We start from the raw sequence: 19517 nt of genomic DNA on the forward strand, positions 1-19517 counted from the left end.
ACAGTAAAATCTGGTTTTCGATTTTCCACTGACAAAATGGCCGAACGATCCGCGAAACTATCGAAAGTTTCTAGAGTTGCTATATAAGACTAGCGTTTTCTTTTAGCTACATACATACATATATACACTACCACATATGTCAGAATATAAGCATTCTTTTACTTTCTACCAGAATGTTCCCTTATAAGTTAGTATATGCTAAGAATAGGAAGTAGGCGTGTTTTAGATTTTTAAGCGAACTAATTGAGTAGTATTGAAGTATAATCTAAAGATATATATACAAGTATATAATATCTTACAAATTTTACGAACACGAAACACTCTATAAATTGCATTGAAATAAGTAATTGAGGAACTGGTACATCTTTTTTCAAGCCAATTATACTTGGCGAATTTACTTTGGTGGAACAATGAGCTAATAAAAGTAATACCAGTTTTCACAAAAGCTTTGGTAAATATTATTATTTTAGTAATCTATTTGTTTTAAGTAAGTTTATAGTTTACTTATAGTTTACACTTATGTTAGTTTTATAAAAATCATGGTGCTAAGAATCTAGCAGCTAGTTGTATAACCAGAAAAGCACTGATCTCTATCAGGTTTTTATGTACTACTTTAGAAGCAAGCAGTGTGAGGATCATATTGTATATATAAGGCTATCAAATATCTCCCTTCTCTTTTTTGCTCTTAATTCAATGCTTTATAAAAAGTGTTACACTAATCGGATATAGTTCAAATATACGCCGTTTCGTTCGATGATCTGGTCCCATCTAGACGGCAACTTCATAATACCCCCCTCGTAGAAGCCCCCTCCTTATTTGCGAAGAACTCGGACAGCCACCTTTCACAAGAGTTCAACTTCACACCAACAAGGGTGTTCGCCATGGACAGGAACAGGTGGTAATCGCTTGGCGCTTTGTCCGGGCTATATGGTGGATGCGATAAAACCTCCCATCCCAGCTGCCGTAGTTTCTGACGAGTCATCAACGAAGTGTGTGGTCTGGCGTTGCCTTGGTGGAACACTACACCCTTCCAGTTGGCCAATTCTGGATGCTTCTGGTCGATCGCCTACTTCAAGCGGTCCAGTTATTTGCAGTAGATGGTAGAGTTAAGCGTCTGGCCATATAGGAGCAGCTCATAGTGGATTATTCCTTTTCAATCCCACCAAACACCCAGCAAAACCTGCTTGGCTGTCAATCCCGGCTTGGCCACTGTTTGGGACGATTCACCGGACTTCGGCCACAACCGTTTTCGCTTGATATTGTCGAATGAGATCCATTTTTCGTCGCCAGTCACCATCCGCTTCAAAAATGGGTCGATTTCGCTCCGTTTCAGTAGCATATCGTATGCGTTGATTCAGTCCAGAAGGTTTTTTTGCGTCAAATCATACGGCACCCAAACATCAAGCTTTTTTATGAATCCAGCCTTCTGCAGATGTTTTAAAATGGTTTGGTGACTAACTTTCATCTTTTTGGCGATGTCACGAGATGTCATATGCCGGTCTAACTTGATGTTTTCCATGATGTGATCGGTATTCGTCGTCACAGGACTTCCGCTTCTGGCTTATCCATGGTGTCGTTTTCACCCGCTCTGAATCGTCGAAAATATTCCTCCGCAGTTTGACGTGATAGATTACCATCCCCCAAAACACCATTAATTTCACGGAACGTTTCTCTAGCGGGTTTGCCTTTAACGAAGGAAAACTTTCAAAAAGCGCGAGTTTCGGCGTTAGTGAACTCCATGTTCACACGTCTATAACTGTTGAACGCAATATCCAAACTAGGTAGGTTATGTCAAGACTTTTCAAAGATTTATAGTATTGGCAGATACGAGCTCTATAGCGCTTTGTACATTGCCGTGAAATTCAGAAGACAAAAAGGCGGAAGGGAGATATTTGACAACTTAATATATTATATAGTTATAATCATATTTGTTAAAGATATAAAGTAGAATGTCTTCCGCGCTTTTCGCTAATTATTTTACTGATTTGTTCGTTGCATTTGCAAGCTGGAATTTAATCAGCCTTTAATGATATCTTCGTTGAAATCAAAACATTTGCAATGTGTGTGCACAATTAACCACTATTAATCATTTTCAAATTATCGATTCGATTCTCGCCTGAATCATTAAAATTGGATTTAACGAAAGGTTGCATTTGATCGTACATATAGAACACTTGCTAGTACGAATTGGTTTCGGTTTCTGAGTATGCTCCTTTTTTGCTATAGACTACAAACAATACAACCTTATTTGATAAGAAGTAAGCAAGAATTTAAATCAATCGCAAACAGCCAATAGACACTCTTGCAAATTAAAGAGTTATAAGTAGATGTACATTAGAGCGGGTCTATTTACAGGAAGCCAAAAAAAGCATAAAACTTGCGTATGTGGGATATATTCTACGGATCATTCTGAGGACCTTTGCCGAAGACTCTGGGCCCTAAAACCGTTTTCGAGCCACCGATTTTTGAGGCGTTTTTTTAGGAATCTTAAAAATGTGTTCGTCAGTTTAGAAATATCCTAACGAACTTTAATAAGCATATGCATTTTGAAATTTTATTGATAGTTTGTAGAAACCGGTAAGATCGGACAAGTGTATCATATATCTACAATATAACCTATTATTCAGATTTTTTAAACTTCGCCTTAAAAATCGCTTGAATGAAACCGACTTTAGAGTCATAGCCTCTCAGACAAAGTTGCTCAAAATGAGCCATAAAACATTTCCACCATTCGCGATTTTATAAAAAAAAAATCGACCCGCTTTAATGTACATATATCAATATATTCATTTGTTGGGTGTGAGGTCGATTGCAGCCAATTTTTTACATTTAAATTAATCACTAATTTTAGGAGTGTTTTATAATTTGGATTTTTGGAGTTTTTTTAGACTAATTTTTCGATTTTTTTCAAATCTGTTTCAATCAAATAACCGTCTTTACGCGCTCTGAACATTTTCTTTTTTGTTTTCGAATAATTTTCGACTTCTTTGACTTCGGTAATAGTCAGTGATTGAATTTTGCTTAACATCGTGTTACTAATAGCCTTTTCGCACAGGAGTTAATTGATCAGTCGAGCTTTTGATCGATTAAAGCGCTAACTTCGATCGATTTACCATATAAGATAAAAATTTTATTTTGCTACATCAATTCTTAATCGAATTGAAATCGAGCTGAAATTGCCATGCAAGTTTGCGGGTTGTTATCCTCACTGTACATTTGGCTGTGCTTAACTGCGCCGGTTCTTGTCTAGGCTGTAAATTTGGTTGTGCATTGATAAAATAGAAAATAGCTGATAAATTTTGATCATCAGAAAAATTACAAAATGAAGAACTGGTTTCTCAATTATAATCTTAATGTACTAAATTCATTTGACAGTGCGAAAAAGCTATTCCACAATTACTATTAAGCAAAATACTGTATACTCGAGACAGATGTTTACAAAGTAATGGATAATAATTGTCTCATATCGGTGTAACTATTTATACTAATTACATTACGCAAGAAATCTGTAGAAAAAATCTGTTTTCTAAAAGTTATGTGGGGGTATTTGCGTTGACCATCTTACAAATTTGAGTTCATAAATTATCCATAAAGTACAGCTATTTCACAAGCTCCACCTAGACTTGTGGGTTCCCGTGCACAGGAAAATTTTCAGCAACGAAAAAACAGACGAGTTGGCAAAGGCATGAGCTTTCCTTAACGAATCCGAGGCAGAGCTAAACCAAGCTCGCTAGTATCGATCAAAAGAGAGACCAATAGACAATTTCAACAAGTTGCAAATAACAGATGGAAAAACATAAAAAAAATTTATTATAACTAAACAATTATGGTCAACATATGACAGGAAAAGAACCAACGACTAAAATAGGTCTACGAAAAGTATCTACAGAGTAACAGCTACCATAACAGGGCACTGGCCATTTGGAGAACATGCGTTCAAAATGGGTATGCTCTACAACAACAACTGCCGAGGCTGCAAAATAGTAGGTAACAAGGAAACAATTTTCCACTTTCTCTGTGAATGCCCAGCCCTATCACAGATCCGACATAGAACACTTGGAATCCACCAAGCACCAAACCTTGAATGGATTTCTACTAAAAGCATATCGGATATAAGTAGCTTCATCGAAACCTCAAAATGGTTTGAAAGGGAAGGTGAAACGTGATAGCAAGTGTAAAAGGTTTACGAATAGTGCATCAAAATGGCACACCCAGTGCTAATTAAGCCCGAAAAGCAACAGGGCTACACACCCCTTATCTAACTCTACCTACAGCTATTTTTGTCAGTTTAGTATATGGTGGTGGTTTGACCTTTACATTCACGACGTCTTTTGTGTTAAAGGACTGTTAACTATCCGTATAAGATGTAAGTAGCAATGAGTGAAGATCAAAAGTTCATGAAGCTTTAAAAAATTTAATTAAGAAAATAACTTGTTTTTAGCATAGGACTTAAATTACTGGCTTTGGACCAGATTCTTCGAAATCCTTAAGTTTTTTTTTGAAAATTGTTTCAGGTTGCGGTGGTGTGATTATATATCTTATATAACGGGTGGCGCAGAAGTCAGAAGATGACCAGTTGATGCTTTAAATTTTGCAATTGACCTCTAATGCGAAATACACGTAAATAAACACTGGTACCGCTACACTGCGTGCCACAACCGATATGTTGAAGGATGCATTTTCCGGGCGCCTAATCTCCCGTTTATGTCAACAAGCCTCTCCAGACTTATTTTTGCAGGACTTGTTGAAGTCGCTTTATAGACAATATCCAGCTCAAGAATGTCCGTCAAGAATGTGAGGACCTATCGCCGGAAGTTCTGGCCAAAGTGATGGAAAATGCCATAAAATGTGTGACAAATCATAATCAACTGTGGCGGCGGCCATTTACATGATATCATATTCTCGACCTGATGTAAAAAATTTAAAAGACCAGAGAAAAATAATCCACAAGCAGAATCATAGTTTTCTATTTTTTAAAAAAGTTTTTCATTTTCCAAAAAACAAGGTAATTTTAGCGCCACCAGTTATATACTTATTTACGTATGTATGTTTGACGCTACAGATGGTAAAACAAAATATACTTGTACTACCTGTTCTCTAGAGGCACTGCAATCGTTTTCTTCACATCTGATCTTGAGTTAAGAAAAATTCAATGGAATAAAGTCACTCTCCCCAACTCCATAACCACGTACTATATTACGTAACCAAACAAGTTTTGCATTTCGACGAATTCAAACAAATTTACTACACACACTTTGTTTACGCAGATTTTATTCTAAATCAGTTTAACAAAATCAAATCAACAAACGCAAATTGAGCTGCACAGATGATTCTCGAGTGGAAACAGCAGAAAATCATGCAAAACAATGTTTGCTTAAAGTTGCACGGCGAAATCTGTTGCAAAGCAAATTTATTTATGATTTCCAGCAGAGCTGACTCTGACTTTTGCGGAATTGCGGGGCAAGCAATAGCGAAACGCTACGGCGGTTCAGCGCCAGAAATGAGCAGTAATAAAAATATTTATTTTAGTAAAAAATGAAATGGTAAAGTATATTATGAAAAGAAAACACAATGCAAAATTTTAACTAAACTCGTCAGACGAGTGGCAAAGCGCGGAAAGCTAAGCAAGCGCTGGAAAACGCACCAGTAACCGCGATTATTTTGTTGATAAAACACAACTTTGCGAAAATGAGCAGCGAAAAGCAACAATGATGAAGGCAGAAAGTGGTAAACAATAAAACAACAAGTTGGAGCAAAAAAAAAGAAGAAAACAACAGCAACAGAAATCAAAATAAAGAACGTATTGTACGTGCGAGACCTTCGCGGGGCGCCACCGGACGTGTGCGCATACATTGCAAGCTTGAGCGCCGTTATGCGCTTGGCGCAGCCACCGGCCACTTGACTTGTGCGGCGGGGCGCCATTGTAACTGTTTGCGCCGTTGTTTATGTGGCGCATAGTTGTTGCAGTCTTTCGTAAGTGAATAAATGGAGTTAAATCTAGCTACATTTATTATATTCACATATGTATGTATGTGTGTGTGGTATGTTGTAAATATTTACTTGTGTACTACAAATTGCAGCGCTTTGCATTTTGCCGATGTGTGGAAGTTAAAATATTTTTTGGAATCAAGCGTTTTTTATTTGTAAGAAAACCAAGACGTTACAGTGGCGTCGTTACTGGGGGTGGGGGTTTAAGCAATTCAAAGAAGCCACGTCCACAAAACAATATTATCACATATTTTCTCTATTGGCGTAGACATCGCTTTTGCGGTTATAGCCGTAAAGGACAAACACCACATATACAAAATATAGTTAAGAACGACAGTAAGTTAAAATTAATTTTGGTCTGCCTCGAGCTGATCGTCCAGCTGTGAGGCAATATCAAATTTCTATGACAATTTAAGATAAAATAATATTCTTAAGAAAAACTATGTACTATATATGAGGTCTGTTCAAAAATAAAAGGGAGTTTTCGTCCTTTATTATTTATTTATTTGTCTCCATTAATGCTTACGCCCTAAAATGGTTCCCATTCGATATTTTGTACTTATGCCAGCGCTTCTTCTAATTCTCGAAAAACTTCTCAAACTTGATTTTCGGGATAGCCTGTAGCTCTTTCTGCGATTTTTATCTATCTTGTGAAACGACGTTCTCTTTATTTTTGGAAATAGGCAAAAGTCACATGCAGCCATGTCGGAGAGTTTTATTTTGGACCCGGAATTCACGTTCCTAAAAACACGTCTAATCTTGCAGCCGCTAAGGTAGTAAGCAAAGAATAAAGCAGAAAATTTGATCGTAGTTAAGGAACAATTAAACAACCATCTCTTTATGGAAGATACACTAATATCTACATAATCTTTTTTAAATAAATCTCTGAATTTCTCACCTTCCCTACATTCTATGCCCGCCCACTGTAGCCGCTTTCATTGAAGACATTTTTGCATGGGAGGCATAAAGTTTCGAAAAAAACGCCAACAACAGCAATAAGTATTGAAAATAATTTACAGCGCCACTCAACAATTAACTCATGCAACAATAAATATCACCAATGAAGTTGTCAGCATTCACACACACATACTCAGCGGATAAGTAGTAGCCGAACTGGCCGAATGACAAGCGAAAATACCAGCAGCTCTTGAAATGTTTTATTGTCACTTCAGCATTTTAAGCGAGAAAAAAATAAGTAAACAAATAAAGTTAACATGAGGGTAACACTCGTAAGTGCCATATAATGCAGTGTGAGTACAATATCCCGAATTGCTGATTTATGTTACAGATCAACTGAGGAATTTTTTAAAATCGCTTTATCAAGGTTTTGTCTTTTTTTTGCATTTTTTACCATTTACGCACTTTGAATGATGACATGACGGGCTTGACATTAGACTACTGTCAAATCAGACTTTTTATCAACAGTACTTCTTAATATTGAGGTAACAAAGAGATGAAAGTAACTAATTAGAGATAATTGAATATGTGGCACTACTTCTTCATACCATACCAAAAAAAGGTTATTAAATTCGATGGCATCGAAGTTATAATACCCGTTAGAGATGCATTTCTCATAGTAACTATAAGTACTTGTATAACTAGATCTGAAAATGTAACCGGCCAACAGAAAATATTTTGTTAGCTGTTCTAGACAAGTTTTTTGATATAAGCAACCTTCAAGTCTGACGAAGAGAAGTGGTCCAGAGACAGTACCGATGAAACATTTTTTTTTATCACATTTAGGATTTGTTATGAGCTATGATTCCAGCATATAAAGTAATTTTAAAATTTGTTTTCAAACCGGCCCTTCTGTTCACATGTCTGGATGGTCAAATAATAATGGAGATGTATTTGATTCCAGAAATAACTAATAGAATGCTCAGTCAATGTGGCTCAGTTCTGAAGTTTAAAACGCGGTGCCCAGTTGTAATGCCGATATTTCATAAGCTTGTCATAAGCATACAGGACAGAAGCCTGAACGGTGACATCAACTTCCTTAAGGGGAAAAGAAAAAGAAAGTATATGCCGGCAATCAACGGATTATTGATGGGATTAAGCAAATTAACTAAAGTAATCAAATTTGTTCAGTACAAATCCTATTAGAATCTTTACATAAAGTGTGCAAAGGAATGAAAACGGAGCATAACCCCGCTCACTCCCCATATTAAGGATAAAAACGCCAGAGACATGAAACTTTTGAACAGAGATGGCATGAGAAGGCTTAATAGAAGCCAAGGGAAAAACTGGACGATGGGTGTGGCATCGAACATTTTTAGGTAAATTCACATATCTCGAGACCCGTTCGACCGATCTCAACCTACTTTGGTATGTGAGATTGTCCTCATATTTCTATATAATAGTGAAAAATGGATATAATCGGACAATCAATAACACAATTTTCTATTCCATTTGATTCTTTCACAATTCAGTACACAAATCAGGAAGCAATTGATATATTGGAATAAAAATAATTCCTTTAAAGTATGCCAGCTTATGAAAAAAATTGTACAAATCCAAACAAAACTGTTCAAGCCCCCGGTTACCGAATATGTGGACTCAGTATCTTTAGTTGCCTTTTGACTGAAAATATCGATCAATGTGTGAGACATACATATAATTGAAATGCAGAGAGAAACCTTTTCTGACAATTGTATGTACATCTGTATAGTAAAAAGGGTTGAATTGGATCAATACTTCCCTTAGCTCCCATATACCTAAAAACGATTTTCGAACTTCCGGGTGACTTTATACCGCATATATCGGTCAATATGTGAGTTATCTCAATGAAAAAAAGAGAGCGCGTTTTACTCATAACAGTGTATCTTTGTGCCTAAAACAAATATATCACTGGGCGAAAACTTGACCTACCCCCCATATAACTACTACCAGAATTTTCGAACATCCGGCTGTTTTTGCTCCATATGATTGGTGATTGTATGTGAGATACCTTAATGCTAATAGTTATTGGATAATATCGGGTCGATACTATCCTAACTCCCAAACCTTATGCTGAATATTTCGGTCGGTGCATGAGTTATATTGAGTATACATAAGTATATATAAAATTGTTTAGATTCCGACCCTTTGGTTAGACCCGATATTAGCACTTACTTGTTTTTTTTTTAACTTTATAAAAATATGAAATCATCATTCACCTTTTTTAACTGATAGTGTTTCTAAAAAATTCCAAGAGGTTATTTATGCCATATTTTTTTGGATCAAAAGTTTCTCTTTTTATTTGTAATAATAGTAAGCCTCTCTTGAAGTACCTATGTAAATACAAATTTACAGTCAGTTTTCCTACTCATCTCACGAGCCTCAATGCACCACAATGAACCGATTGCTTTGCACTTAAAATGAATCACTTCTCTCACGTGTATCTTAATGTATGCCAATACACTCGTAAATGGAAGGCCACCCACTTACAGGCCTATGTGGTTAGCATAGCCTTGAAAGAGATTCGTAGACTAATTTTCAATAATTTGCTGGTTACATTTCAACAAAACTGCAAATCAATCTTCAACTCAACAAGCCGCTGGCGAGTCTTTTGATTTTGAAAACAGTAAAATAAAATTGGAAAAATAAGTAAAAATATATATGAACACCAAAAATACAGAAAACGTAGAAAAAATATCTAAAGCGAAATAAATCGCTGACTAATTATGTTAACCGAGTTTTTACATAACACTGACCCTCTTTGAGGTTAGTGCAAAAAATCAAGAAAAAAAAAGAAAACGAAAACTAAACAACAATGACAAACACAGAAAAAGTAAAAGCAATGAATTTACAATAGAAAAAATCGGCCAGCGCAGTTGGCGGCGAATGAATTAACAAAAAAGAAACTAACACGAATTTAACAACAAAGCAACGCAAAATTTCAAGGTCGCAGATACGGCAAAATTTCGGTTACATTTTGAGTCAACCTTGAAAAACAGTTGTAAGCCAAAATGAAGACAACCAACAAACACGGGCTTAAAATGTAAAAGCGAAAATAAATAATAAAGCGTGTTTGAAGAGCGGCGCAGACACACACAAACGCATGCATATAAACCACTTGTGGTCGGTGAGAGTTTCGTAGCTCTAACTATTTTATTTCGGTTAGTGGGTAACCGCGGATTAAAATCTAAAATCTTTTACAACAAAATGCAAATCAAGAGCACACGAGCAGCAAAAAAGAAACAAATTTCCGACATCGACATATTATAATGCCAAATAAAGTCGAAAATCACGCGACCAACTTAATTAGCCGCTCTAGCGCATTCGACAAATCGCCCTTTGTCCCACTGACACACTTTTTTATGCTAATTTGAAGGAAGCAGCAGACAAAAGTATTGCGAATATAAAATGTGCAAAGCAAAGAAAAAAACTTATGTAAAACATAATAGAAATGTGAATCGCGGCAGCGGAAAGTGAAGAGCGGGGAGCCAGAAAATTACCAAATATCGTCGCGCTTAAAACCGTCCACAGGTCATTAATTAATTTCTGAGACTAACGAGTAGGGCAGCAGGGCACCGCTTAGCTTATGCTAAGTCTAATTGGTTATGCTAATACAAATATAATTTAATAGTCATTTAAGCCATGTCTGTTTGTTACGCGACAAGTTAGAGCGACAAGCTCTTACAACGCCACCGAACTCATTTGAACACTTCATTGATGCCGTCATTAGCATTAACATTGGATTATTGGGAATTTTTTTAAATTTTTTTATCTTTGAGTTTAGGCGAAAATGTTGAAGTGTTTGAGATATACGACAGACAGAACACACAGAAAACACTCGAGCTCTGAAAGTATTCGACGCAGTACCCGCCGGGGAAGCAGGACCAGGTGGAGAAAGACCTGGCTACGCTTGGAATATCCAATTGGCGCCACGTAGCGAAAAAAAGAAACGACTGGGCGCTGTTGTTAACTCGGCTATTATCGCGTAAGCGGTGTCTACGCCAATTAAGAAGAAGAAAATCAGACAGATTATCATATATGGTTGGGGGTAGTCAGTTAAAACTTACTTAGATGGTGTGGGAATATACTCCGGAATTAGACATAAGACGGCCTTTTGAGCTGTCGGACCAACGCAGTATACTTCAAGCTGCAGTTTTTGCTAATGAGGAAGCCGCGGAGCTAGCCTCTTATGCATCAGCAGCAACTTCAGGGTTAACATCTACGTACAGAGTCAAGTAGCAACCAAGGCAATAACCATGTTTTGCATATTAGCGAGAAGTGTATTGGATGCAGGGCAGCAGTGGAGAGTATCGCCTGGAACAAGCGAACGAAGAATCGATTTCAATGAGAGTGTAGACAAGAGTGCCAAGGGTGCCAGTCATCCGAAAACGTGACTGAAATCAACAAACCCATGCATTATCTTTACGACGACAAAAACAGAAGCGTGGGAACAAAGATCAAAACACTACTAATGCAAAAATCTATGGGGATGTAAAACTGCTAAAGTCATGAGCACAGCTCAGAAATACACAAACTTCCTATATACTATTTATAGAAGAGACACAATTGGAATACTCATTAGTCCCAATCTGGTAGTGGCAGGCGTTTGCAGAATGAGCCTGTCAGATCAAGAAGACTACTTGAAATGCCAAAAGCAAGGTACCAAAGAAACAATGAAGCATGTATTGTCTAAGAACCAAAACAGGTCTAGGCTTGGCTCGTTAGCCTAAGGGACTAAGCTCGTCTAATACTAATTGCGAAAAAGTAACTTCCAAATTTGTTTTGAAAAATTCATTGATTTATTTAGAAGGAATAAATATATTATATATATGTATTTTTATCAAAACTATTGAGAATAACTGCTGAAAGTACTTCAAACAAAAGTTATGGAATCACATTCAGACGCTAAGTATGTAACTGATTTGAATTATATCATTCTAAGGCTTGGGTATATGTTATACATATATTTTACAAAAATATAAATATTTCATTTTATGTGCGTATATATTCCACCCTTTATTCCTTATTTTTTGCATATACAGTCTCCATGTACCCAACCTTGAACCTTAACGCGCTGTCGGAGTTGAAATCTCCCTTTGATTGCCGCTCGTGTTGCTTTGTTGTGGGATATTTCATACGCAGTGTAGGACATGATGAACATTTTGGCAGCGATTTCACACTTGACACGTCAATTTAGGGATGATTGTTGACAAAAAATGCACTTGGGAGTAATTATTTTGACTTATGCAGCTCATTGCCACCCACTTTGTATTGAGCTCTTGGACTTACTACTTGAGCGTTTTTCTTTGAGAAAACTTCTCCAGAGAAACGTGAGCAGTGTGTCGAAGATTTGGAAAACCATGCATTCGCTTACATAAATTGTAATTGTTGTACTTTTTGTTTACAAGGAACGCATTAATTTGCACTTGGCGCAATTCCCAATCGTTGTTTACTAACAAAGCAACAACAAACATCGGCAATTAAAGTGACCGAAATAAAATAGAAATAAAATTACAACAACAACTATTTAAGTGTAATTTTAGCACATACATAAATAGTGCAATTGTAGATATGTTTGCGAATTGCAATGTAAATTGTGCGACAAGAATTCAAATATTTATGTCATAATTCTGCGTGAAAACAAAGGAACGCCTCTGAGCTATGCGCGAGCGCGAAAATGTAGAAGCGTTCATAAATCAGTGATTAAGCGCTGTGTAAGTATGTACAAGTATTTTAGCGAAAGCATAAAGTTTTCACAGACGCTTGCCACAAATCATGCAAATATTAAAGGGTATATGTTTAACGGCACTTCACTGGCGTCCGCATTAAGGCGACGACATTTGGCTAAATCATACAAATGCGCAAAGTAATGTGTTTATGTAGGTGTGAATGTATGTATATTTGAAAATTAGTATGCCAAAAACACCCAGCAGGAAAATTGAAAATATAAGAATATAAAAGAAATTGATATTGTCTTATAGCATCTTTAGATGTACACATATATATGTATATCCAAACTAATGCAGTCAATCAAGTGATGTATTTGTTCATGTCGGTTGAAAAGGAAGATCTGTCCGGAGGGTATTGTCTTTTTTACCTTTCAAGCAAGTCTCAACTGTGCACTATTCAAGAACTCGCTAGGTTTGACAAAATTCCTTGCCCAATTTTTTTTATATTAACACATTGGCAACTGAGAAAGATATCCCATCTCAACCGCTTGAAACATGGGTATATGAAGACGTATTCATTTCACGTTTCATCATCCTCAGTCATTATCCTCAATCTTCCGCTTCTACTTTATCAGGTATCTGAGAGTGAGATATCAGGAAGCCTTGTTTTGACGCTTACCTTTCCAACAACCTAAAGTAATTTTGTGGTAAGTCTAGTATTATATGTCCCATATATAAATTTTATTAGGAAGTAAGTTTATTTTTTATTATTATTTTTAATATTCTTCTTCTTTTTTACTAGCGTAGACACTGATTACGCGGTTATAGCCGAGTTAATAACAGCCCGAGTTAAGGAACGTATTCCTTATAACAGTATCTTTTCAAAATATCCTAAACAAATAATCATCAAAACAACCTTATGTTTCAGTAAACGAACATTAAAGAAAAATCATCAAAACAACATTATCTTGTTACAATATAAGTGCACTATCAGTACAACAAACAATAACAACCCAAATAGTTATTTACTAGTAAACAACCAGCACTATTGAGATAAGTAACACTAAGATTTATGTAAATAAACCTAAAGAAGCAATATATGTGACCTGATCTACGAAAAGGGAGCTAACGTGCGAAAACTAGTTTTCTGGGAAAAGCTGTTAAAAATAATCGTCAGTTTCTCGTTATCTCATTAATTGTTCTCCTTTTTTTTGACACCTAAGTCCCCTTTCCGTAGACCAGGTCACATATAATATTATATCTAAGCAACCTATCAACTAGTAATAAATAAGCATACTAGTTGGTATAAATAGAAGTAAGAACTGTGTAATAAGTCCGTCTTAAGAGTATAAATAAAGAGTACACATTTCGGTGCAGCTCAAACTGAACTGTCTCAATGTCGCCGTATATCTCGTGCAGTTCATCGTTCCATCAATTGCGGTACTCGCCGTTACCAAAGCGTGAAGGACCATACATTTTCCGCAGTACCTTTCTATTGAAAACTTATAACATCGACTCATCAGATGTTGTCATCGTCCATGCCTCTGCACCGTATAGCAGGGCGGAAATGATGAGGGATTTGTAGAGTTTGGTTTTTGTTCATCGAGAGAAGACTTTACTTTTCAATTACCTACTCAGTACAAAGTTTCATTATTATATATGCTTCTACTATTATTCATTATTTTACAAACTAGTTTTTTTGTCCCGGAGATAACTTGATTTAGGTTTATTAAATATATATGGAGTATATGTAAAATACATTATTGCTTTTAAAATGATAACAATTTTCTACAAAAAAACTGTACTGAATTTAGATTTTAGATGCTATTAGAGGAAATTTATGGACGATAGTAGTACTTTAGTTTCGATAATGAAGGTTTTGTATACCTAATTAGCTTATATATATTTATTTAAAAGATTTTTATAAGTACTTTTCAGCCATTTAGAATACTCTTAAAGAAATGTGAATATGAATGATAGACGAAGCTCAGAAAAACGAAAATTTTAAAACTAATAAATCGATATCGATGTGCTTTAAAAAAAGAGTATTGATGATGATGACCATCAGTAGCTTGTCATTTCCATAAACCACTCTACCGATTACCGCAGTAAAATTAGTGAACAAAACTTCTTTATGCAGTCAATTCTGTTAAGGAATTCAACAACATTTTCGTTAGCTTCCTGAGACATTTTGTTAAAAAAAGAGGGTCGAAATTTTTTGAAAACAAAAAGACACATAGTAGGATGACACCCATTGGAAACGAAAAATAAAATAACAAACATTAAAGGAAAAATAAATTTGCGGCAATCTAAAGTCAGAAAATGAAGAGAAGGGCGAGGCTGAATTTTTAGGGGTTCACCTCGATATCCGCTAAAACTACGAGTGCTATAGAGAAAAGTTATATGACAATGTTGTATGTAATGAAAAGATCTATAGCTTTTGTATAACCTCAAAATTTATGTGAAACATACAAATAACCAGGTTTTTAATTTTTTATCTTGAATAAAATTTGTTTTCTTTCATAAAATTTAGTGTAAAGTTATCTTCTTATATGCCAAACACACTGCATTTTTTTACATTTAAAATACTTATTTTTTCGTTTTATTAATTGAGCTAATATCGAAAAAAACTATTTTTCACATTTCTTTATCAAAACTTCTCATAAAAGTATGCGATTTTTTTAAAGAGTCAATATATTTTATGTTCGTTCTCTACTCTCTGATAGCATAAAATAATGTGTGTTCAACCTACCACACATTTCTTTCACTCGTTTTCATTTTCAAAGGCACCAGTCTATTTGTAAACCAACTAGACTTAATTCTTCATATTGGGATGAAATATATGAAGTCCCTATGTCTAAACAAACTCGCTTACCTAACAAAGTGTTTGTTCCTTTCATAGTTTGACAAGTATGGCTTTCTCATTTGATTCTGAAGAAAAGGACTACACCGTGTACATTTTTATTTCTATTTTAACTACAGGAACGAACAAAAAGTAAATAAAACACTGCATTAAAAATTTTATTTAAGTATAACATAAATAAAATAAATAAAACAACAACTAAAAACAAAACCAGAAGAACTAAACAACTTCTGAAAAAAGTTTATGAACACCAGATTGAATCTTCAACAGCAAATACTCACCTAATTATGCAAAAATATGCAGAGAATACAATTTGGTAAAAGCAACTACTTAAGCAAATACACACTTGCATAAAAAGTCTGATGTGATGACCGCATCTAACAACAAAAACAACTACAACAGTATCTACGATGCGCCACCTACTTGTCAACGAAGAATTTGGATGGCCTGCGGTCCGCTGTGAGCTCATTCTTTGTTTTATGCTTTGAAGTGCTTGGCTGCATTCGAGCTTTAATTTGAGGAAATTAATTAAAGGGTTATGAGGATCTGTCGGTATGTGTGTATATATGTGTATTGTACTATAAATTTATTTATTTGCTCCTCAAAGCATCGTAAAATGTCAGCGCCTCTAATGGTGGAATATTTTAAACAAATGGCATTCAAACTGTAAAGAGACGCCATTAAGGCGGATCTAATATGAAATTATGCATAGTAAAGTGCTCGACTTGCATGTGGCTGGATTTCATAAAAAACTAGATTAACTACTATTTATTAACCATTAAGATTGATTTATGTTGAGGAGAAGGTGCTTAGATAGTCACATGATCTTGAACGAGCGAAAAAAATTTAAGAAGATGTTGTTATGTCTGTGAGATCTGATGTATGTCATCATTGCAAGCAGTTAAGGTTCTGCAGAATGATTTCTTAATTTATAAAAAGGGTCAGTTAAGAATAGCAATCTATAGTTTGTCAAATTTGTTTCTAAAATTTTTTGGAGAGTATTTCTATTCTTACAATTTTTAACTTGCTTTTAGTCTAGTTTAGACATTGATTGGTCTGCGTTTGAAGTACCCAACTAAATCTCACATAGAAATTCATAGAAGGTAATTCGTTGATATTTCTGTTATATTTTTTGACGTGTGCTACCAGAGAGGGATGTAGCGAGCTAGATTTTGGGAATACTAGTGTTTGTAGCATTGGCTCGCATATGTACCATATTAGTTATGTGGACAGCTCCGATAGCAGGACAGAAACACTGCGATACTGCGGTAGATGTCCGATTATGAGGAATTACACTGTAGTTAACAAAATTCTGTATGTTCCGTCCAAAGAAGGCTGCAACAGATGAAAAAAAATTCTCAAAATGATTTCGGATAATCGAAATTTATGAAGATAGCGTACACCCTAAATTAGTATAAAAGACACATGTTGAACATAGAATTATTTATGATTCGGATATGTCTTAGCCTTGTTGAAAGTGGAAGCCGGAGAGCTCAAAGTCAACAATCTACCGTGATATGTACAAGTCAATGAAAACATTGTTTGGATTTGGCTCGCTAGCGCCCAGTTCGCGAAATCAGATCCAAAGAGAATGTTGGCTGGAAGGAAATTGTCGACTTGAGGTCTGTTTCGAAGTAAAGACCAATATTGCCATAATTATTTTGAAAAGTTGAACTATAGCTACTATTGATATATTATTTTATTGGCAACGGTGTTAAAAAATAAATTCAAATTTCTTCAAAAAAAAAAATATTTGCCTTTGAAATGACATGAACTTCTTAACTTAGCTCACATGTGGAATAAAAACGATTTACTCTTCAATAGGAAGTTCTATATTCTTCCATAACGGTAAGCTTTTATTATTATGAGACTGTCTTATAAAAACTTGAGTATGATATTTTTCCAAAATCGTAGATGATTTAGTAAAATGCATGCAAACTTTTTTGATAAAATACTTTTCTGAAGAATTGAAAGCCAATGGAATTATGATAAAACTCTGAGTGTGATTTAATTATGAAAGCTTTTTCAATATAATTTCACATTTTAGACAATCGCGATCTTATGTCAAAGTAGTTTTTTTTTAAACACGATTTCAAATTTCGTACTACCGGAAGTGGCCAAACTTAGAATGATTTTTTTACATTAACAACTTTGTTGTAAAATCATAAATTCCAAACAATTACTTGAATGCAATATACAAGGTCTGTCGCAAAAGAAACATATTTTTCAAAAGTTATATTTTTTTATTCAAAGTAGTTTCCTTGTGCTTCGATACAGCGTTTAGCCCGGTCAATTAGCATTTCAAATGAGTGTTTAAGGTCACTTTTCGGAATGCTCTTGAGAATATCGGTCGTCGCCTTTTGGATAGCTAAAATGTCCGGAAACCAGTGTCCTTTCATGGGCAAATAAAGTTTTCCAAATGGGTAAAAATCACAGGGTGCCAGATCAGGTAAGTAGGATGAGTGATTAATGGTTAATAAGGAGTTTTGTGTCAAAAAATCAGTGACAAGCGTTGACCGATGACACGGCGCATTATCGTGCAACAGGCGCCAGGACCCTGCCTCACGGTATTGTGGTCGAGCACGACGAATGCGTGACAAAATACGCTTCATAACACCAAGGTAAAACACAGCATTAATCGTTTGGCCAGGTGGGACGAACTCTCGGTGTACAATACCCTCGGAATCGTAAAAACAAATCAGCATTGTCTTTATTTTTGACTTCTGAAGACGACCGACTTCTGATCGTCACAGAGGTCCTCACGACATTCTTGGAATTGCTTAAACCACTCAAGCACATTACTACGGGATAGGCACTGATCGCCATAAACTTTTTTCATCATTTGAAATGTTTCAGTAAACGTTTTCCCAAGTTTAAAACAAAATTTAATATTTGCTCTTTGCATTTTACGACCGATGACCAAAAGCTGCTGTCACTTTTTGATCGATAACATCGATTGTAGTTATCCAATTGTCTTAAAATTTTTACGAAATGTCAACAAGAGATCAAACTTTTTATTTCATGTACCCGCCAATAGGTAGCGCCACCAGAAACAGTTATATTTAAAAAGTTCTGTTTCCTTTGCGACAGACCTTGTAAAACAAGAAGAAAATATATACATATTTCTATTTATATTTGTAGAAAAAAATTGAATGTCTCAATAACTATGTAGCTCTTTCTGAAATCAGAAAATCTATATTTCAAACAAAAATATTTTTGACATTTTGATTTAATTTTTCATTTTTTGTCACCTCTAATTTATTAAAAATTGCACTCAGTGCCTAATCACACCGGAAACGCCAATAACAGGCGGTCAACGCACAACTTTTGCATTTTTTTGTTTTTGTAATGCGTTGCGATTTTCGAAGCAACACACTCGCCATCATAAATTATCGTTTAGTGCTTTTGGCATATGGCGAATTTGTTTTGGCATTTCATTTGAGTGTTGGACAAACGCAAAGACATCACAAGAGACTTACACCTTACGCATTTCAAAGCGAGGAAACATGTCAATTTGGACAGTTTTACGATTGAAGTTGTTTCAAACAATCAATTAGCGTAAAAATTCCGGTTAAATAAAAGCAAAACGTAAGCTTAATGAATTTTGATGGCACTTTGTGGCGTAATTTTCTTATGAAATGAAATGTAAATAAGAAAATTGAGTTAAAAACATTTTTTGTCAATAAAACGGTAATTTACATATTTTTATGATTTTCTGTAAATAATAATTTTTGAGAAAATAATTCTCTTATTTAAAATTAAAATTATAAAAATTCTCAAGAAAAGTATAAATCCAACAAAATTTGATTTGTAAAGAAAATTGCAGTGAAATAACAAAATTCGGCATACCCACTCAACTAATTTGCCCTACGAGTCACACACAGTCACCACAATTGCCTTGGACCACCAACAATGCGCCGCACGCTTTGGGCCGTGTCACTTTACTGCCAAGCACATTATGCAGAAAATACTAAATACAAGCAAAGAAATCAGCAAAACACATTGAAAGATAAACGAGGCCTAGGAAATGCTAGGAAAACTCAAAAAGCCTCAGCAAAGAC

At 35.3% G+C, this 19517-nt stretch overlaps 1 protein-coding gene across 8 annotated transcripts in view; it reads right to left on the bottom strand.

The window, feature by feature from the left end:
- LOC126753090 (sex determination protein fruitless) overlaps positions 1 to 19517 on the bottom strand; it is a 456704-nt gene that overhangs the window by 173029 nt on the left and 264158 nt on the right. The window contains exon 2 of one of the 8 annotated variants that reach the window (XM_050464250.1): positions 15880 to 15964. The exons of the other annotated variants lie outside the window; for them this stretch is intronic. Coding sequence (XP_050320207.1) covers positions 15880 to 15959 — 80 coding nt within the window. The 5' untranslated portion in view covers positions 15960 to 15964. The remainder of the gene's footprint in view (positions 1 to 15879; positions 15965 to 19517) is intronic. 8 annotated transcript variants of the gene reach the window in all.

Source organism: Bactrocera neohumeralis, chromosome 2, assembly GCF_024586455.1.
Source record: "Bactrocera neohumeralis isolate Rockhampton chromosome 2, APGP_CSIRO_Bneo_wtdbg2-racon-allhic-juicebox.fasta_v2, whole genome shotgun sequence".
NCBI classification, from domain to species: domain Eukaryota; kingdom Metazoa; phylum Arthropoda; class Insecta; order Diptera; family Tephritidae; genus Bactrocera; species Bactrocera neohumeralis.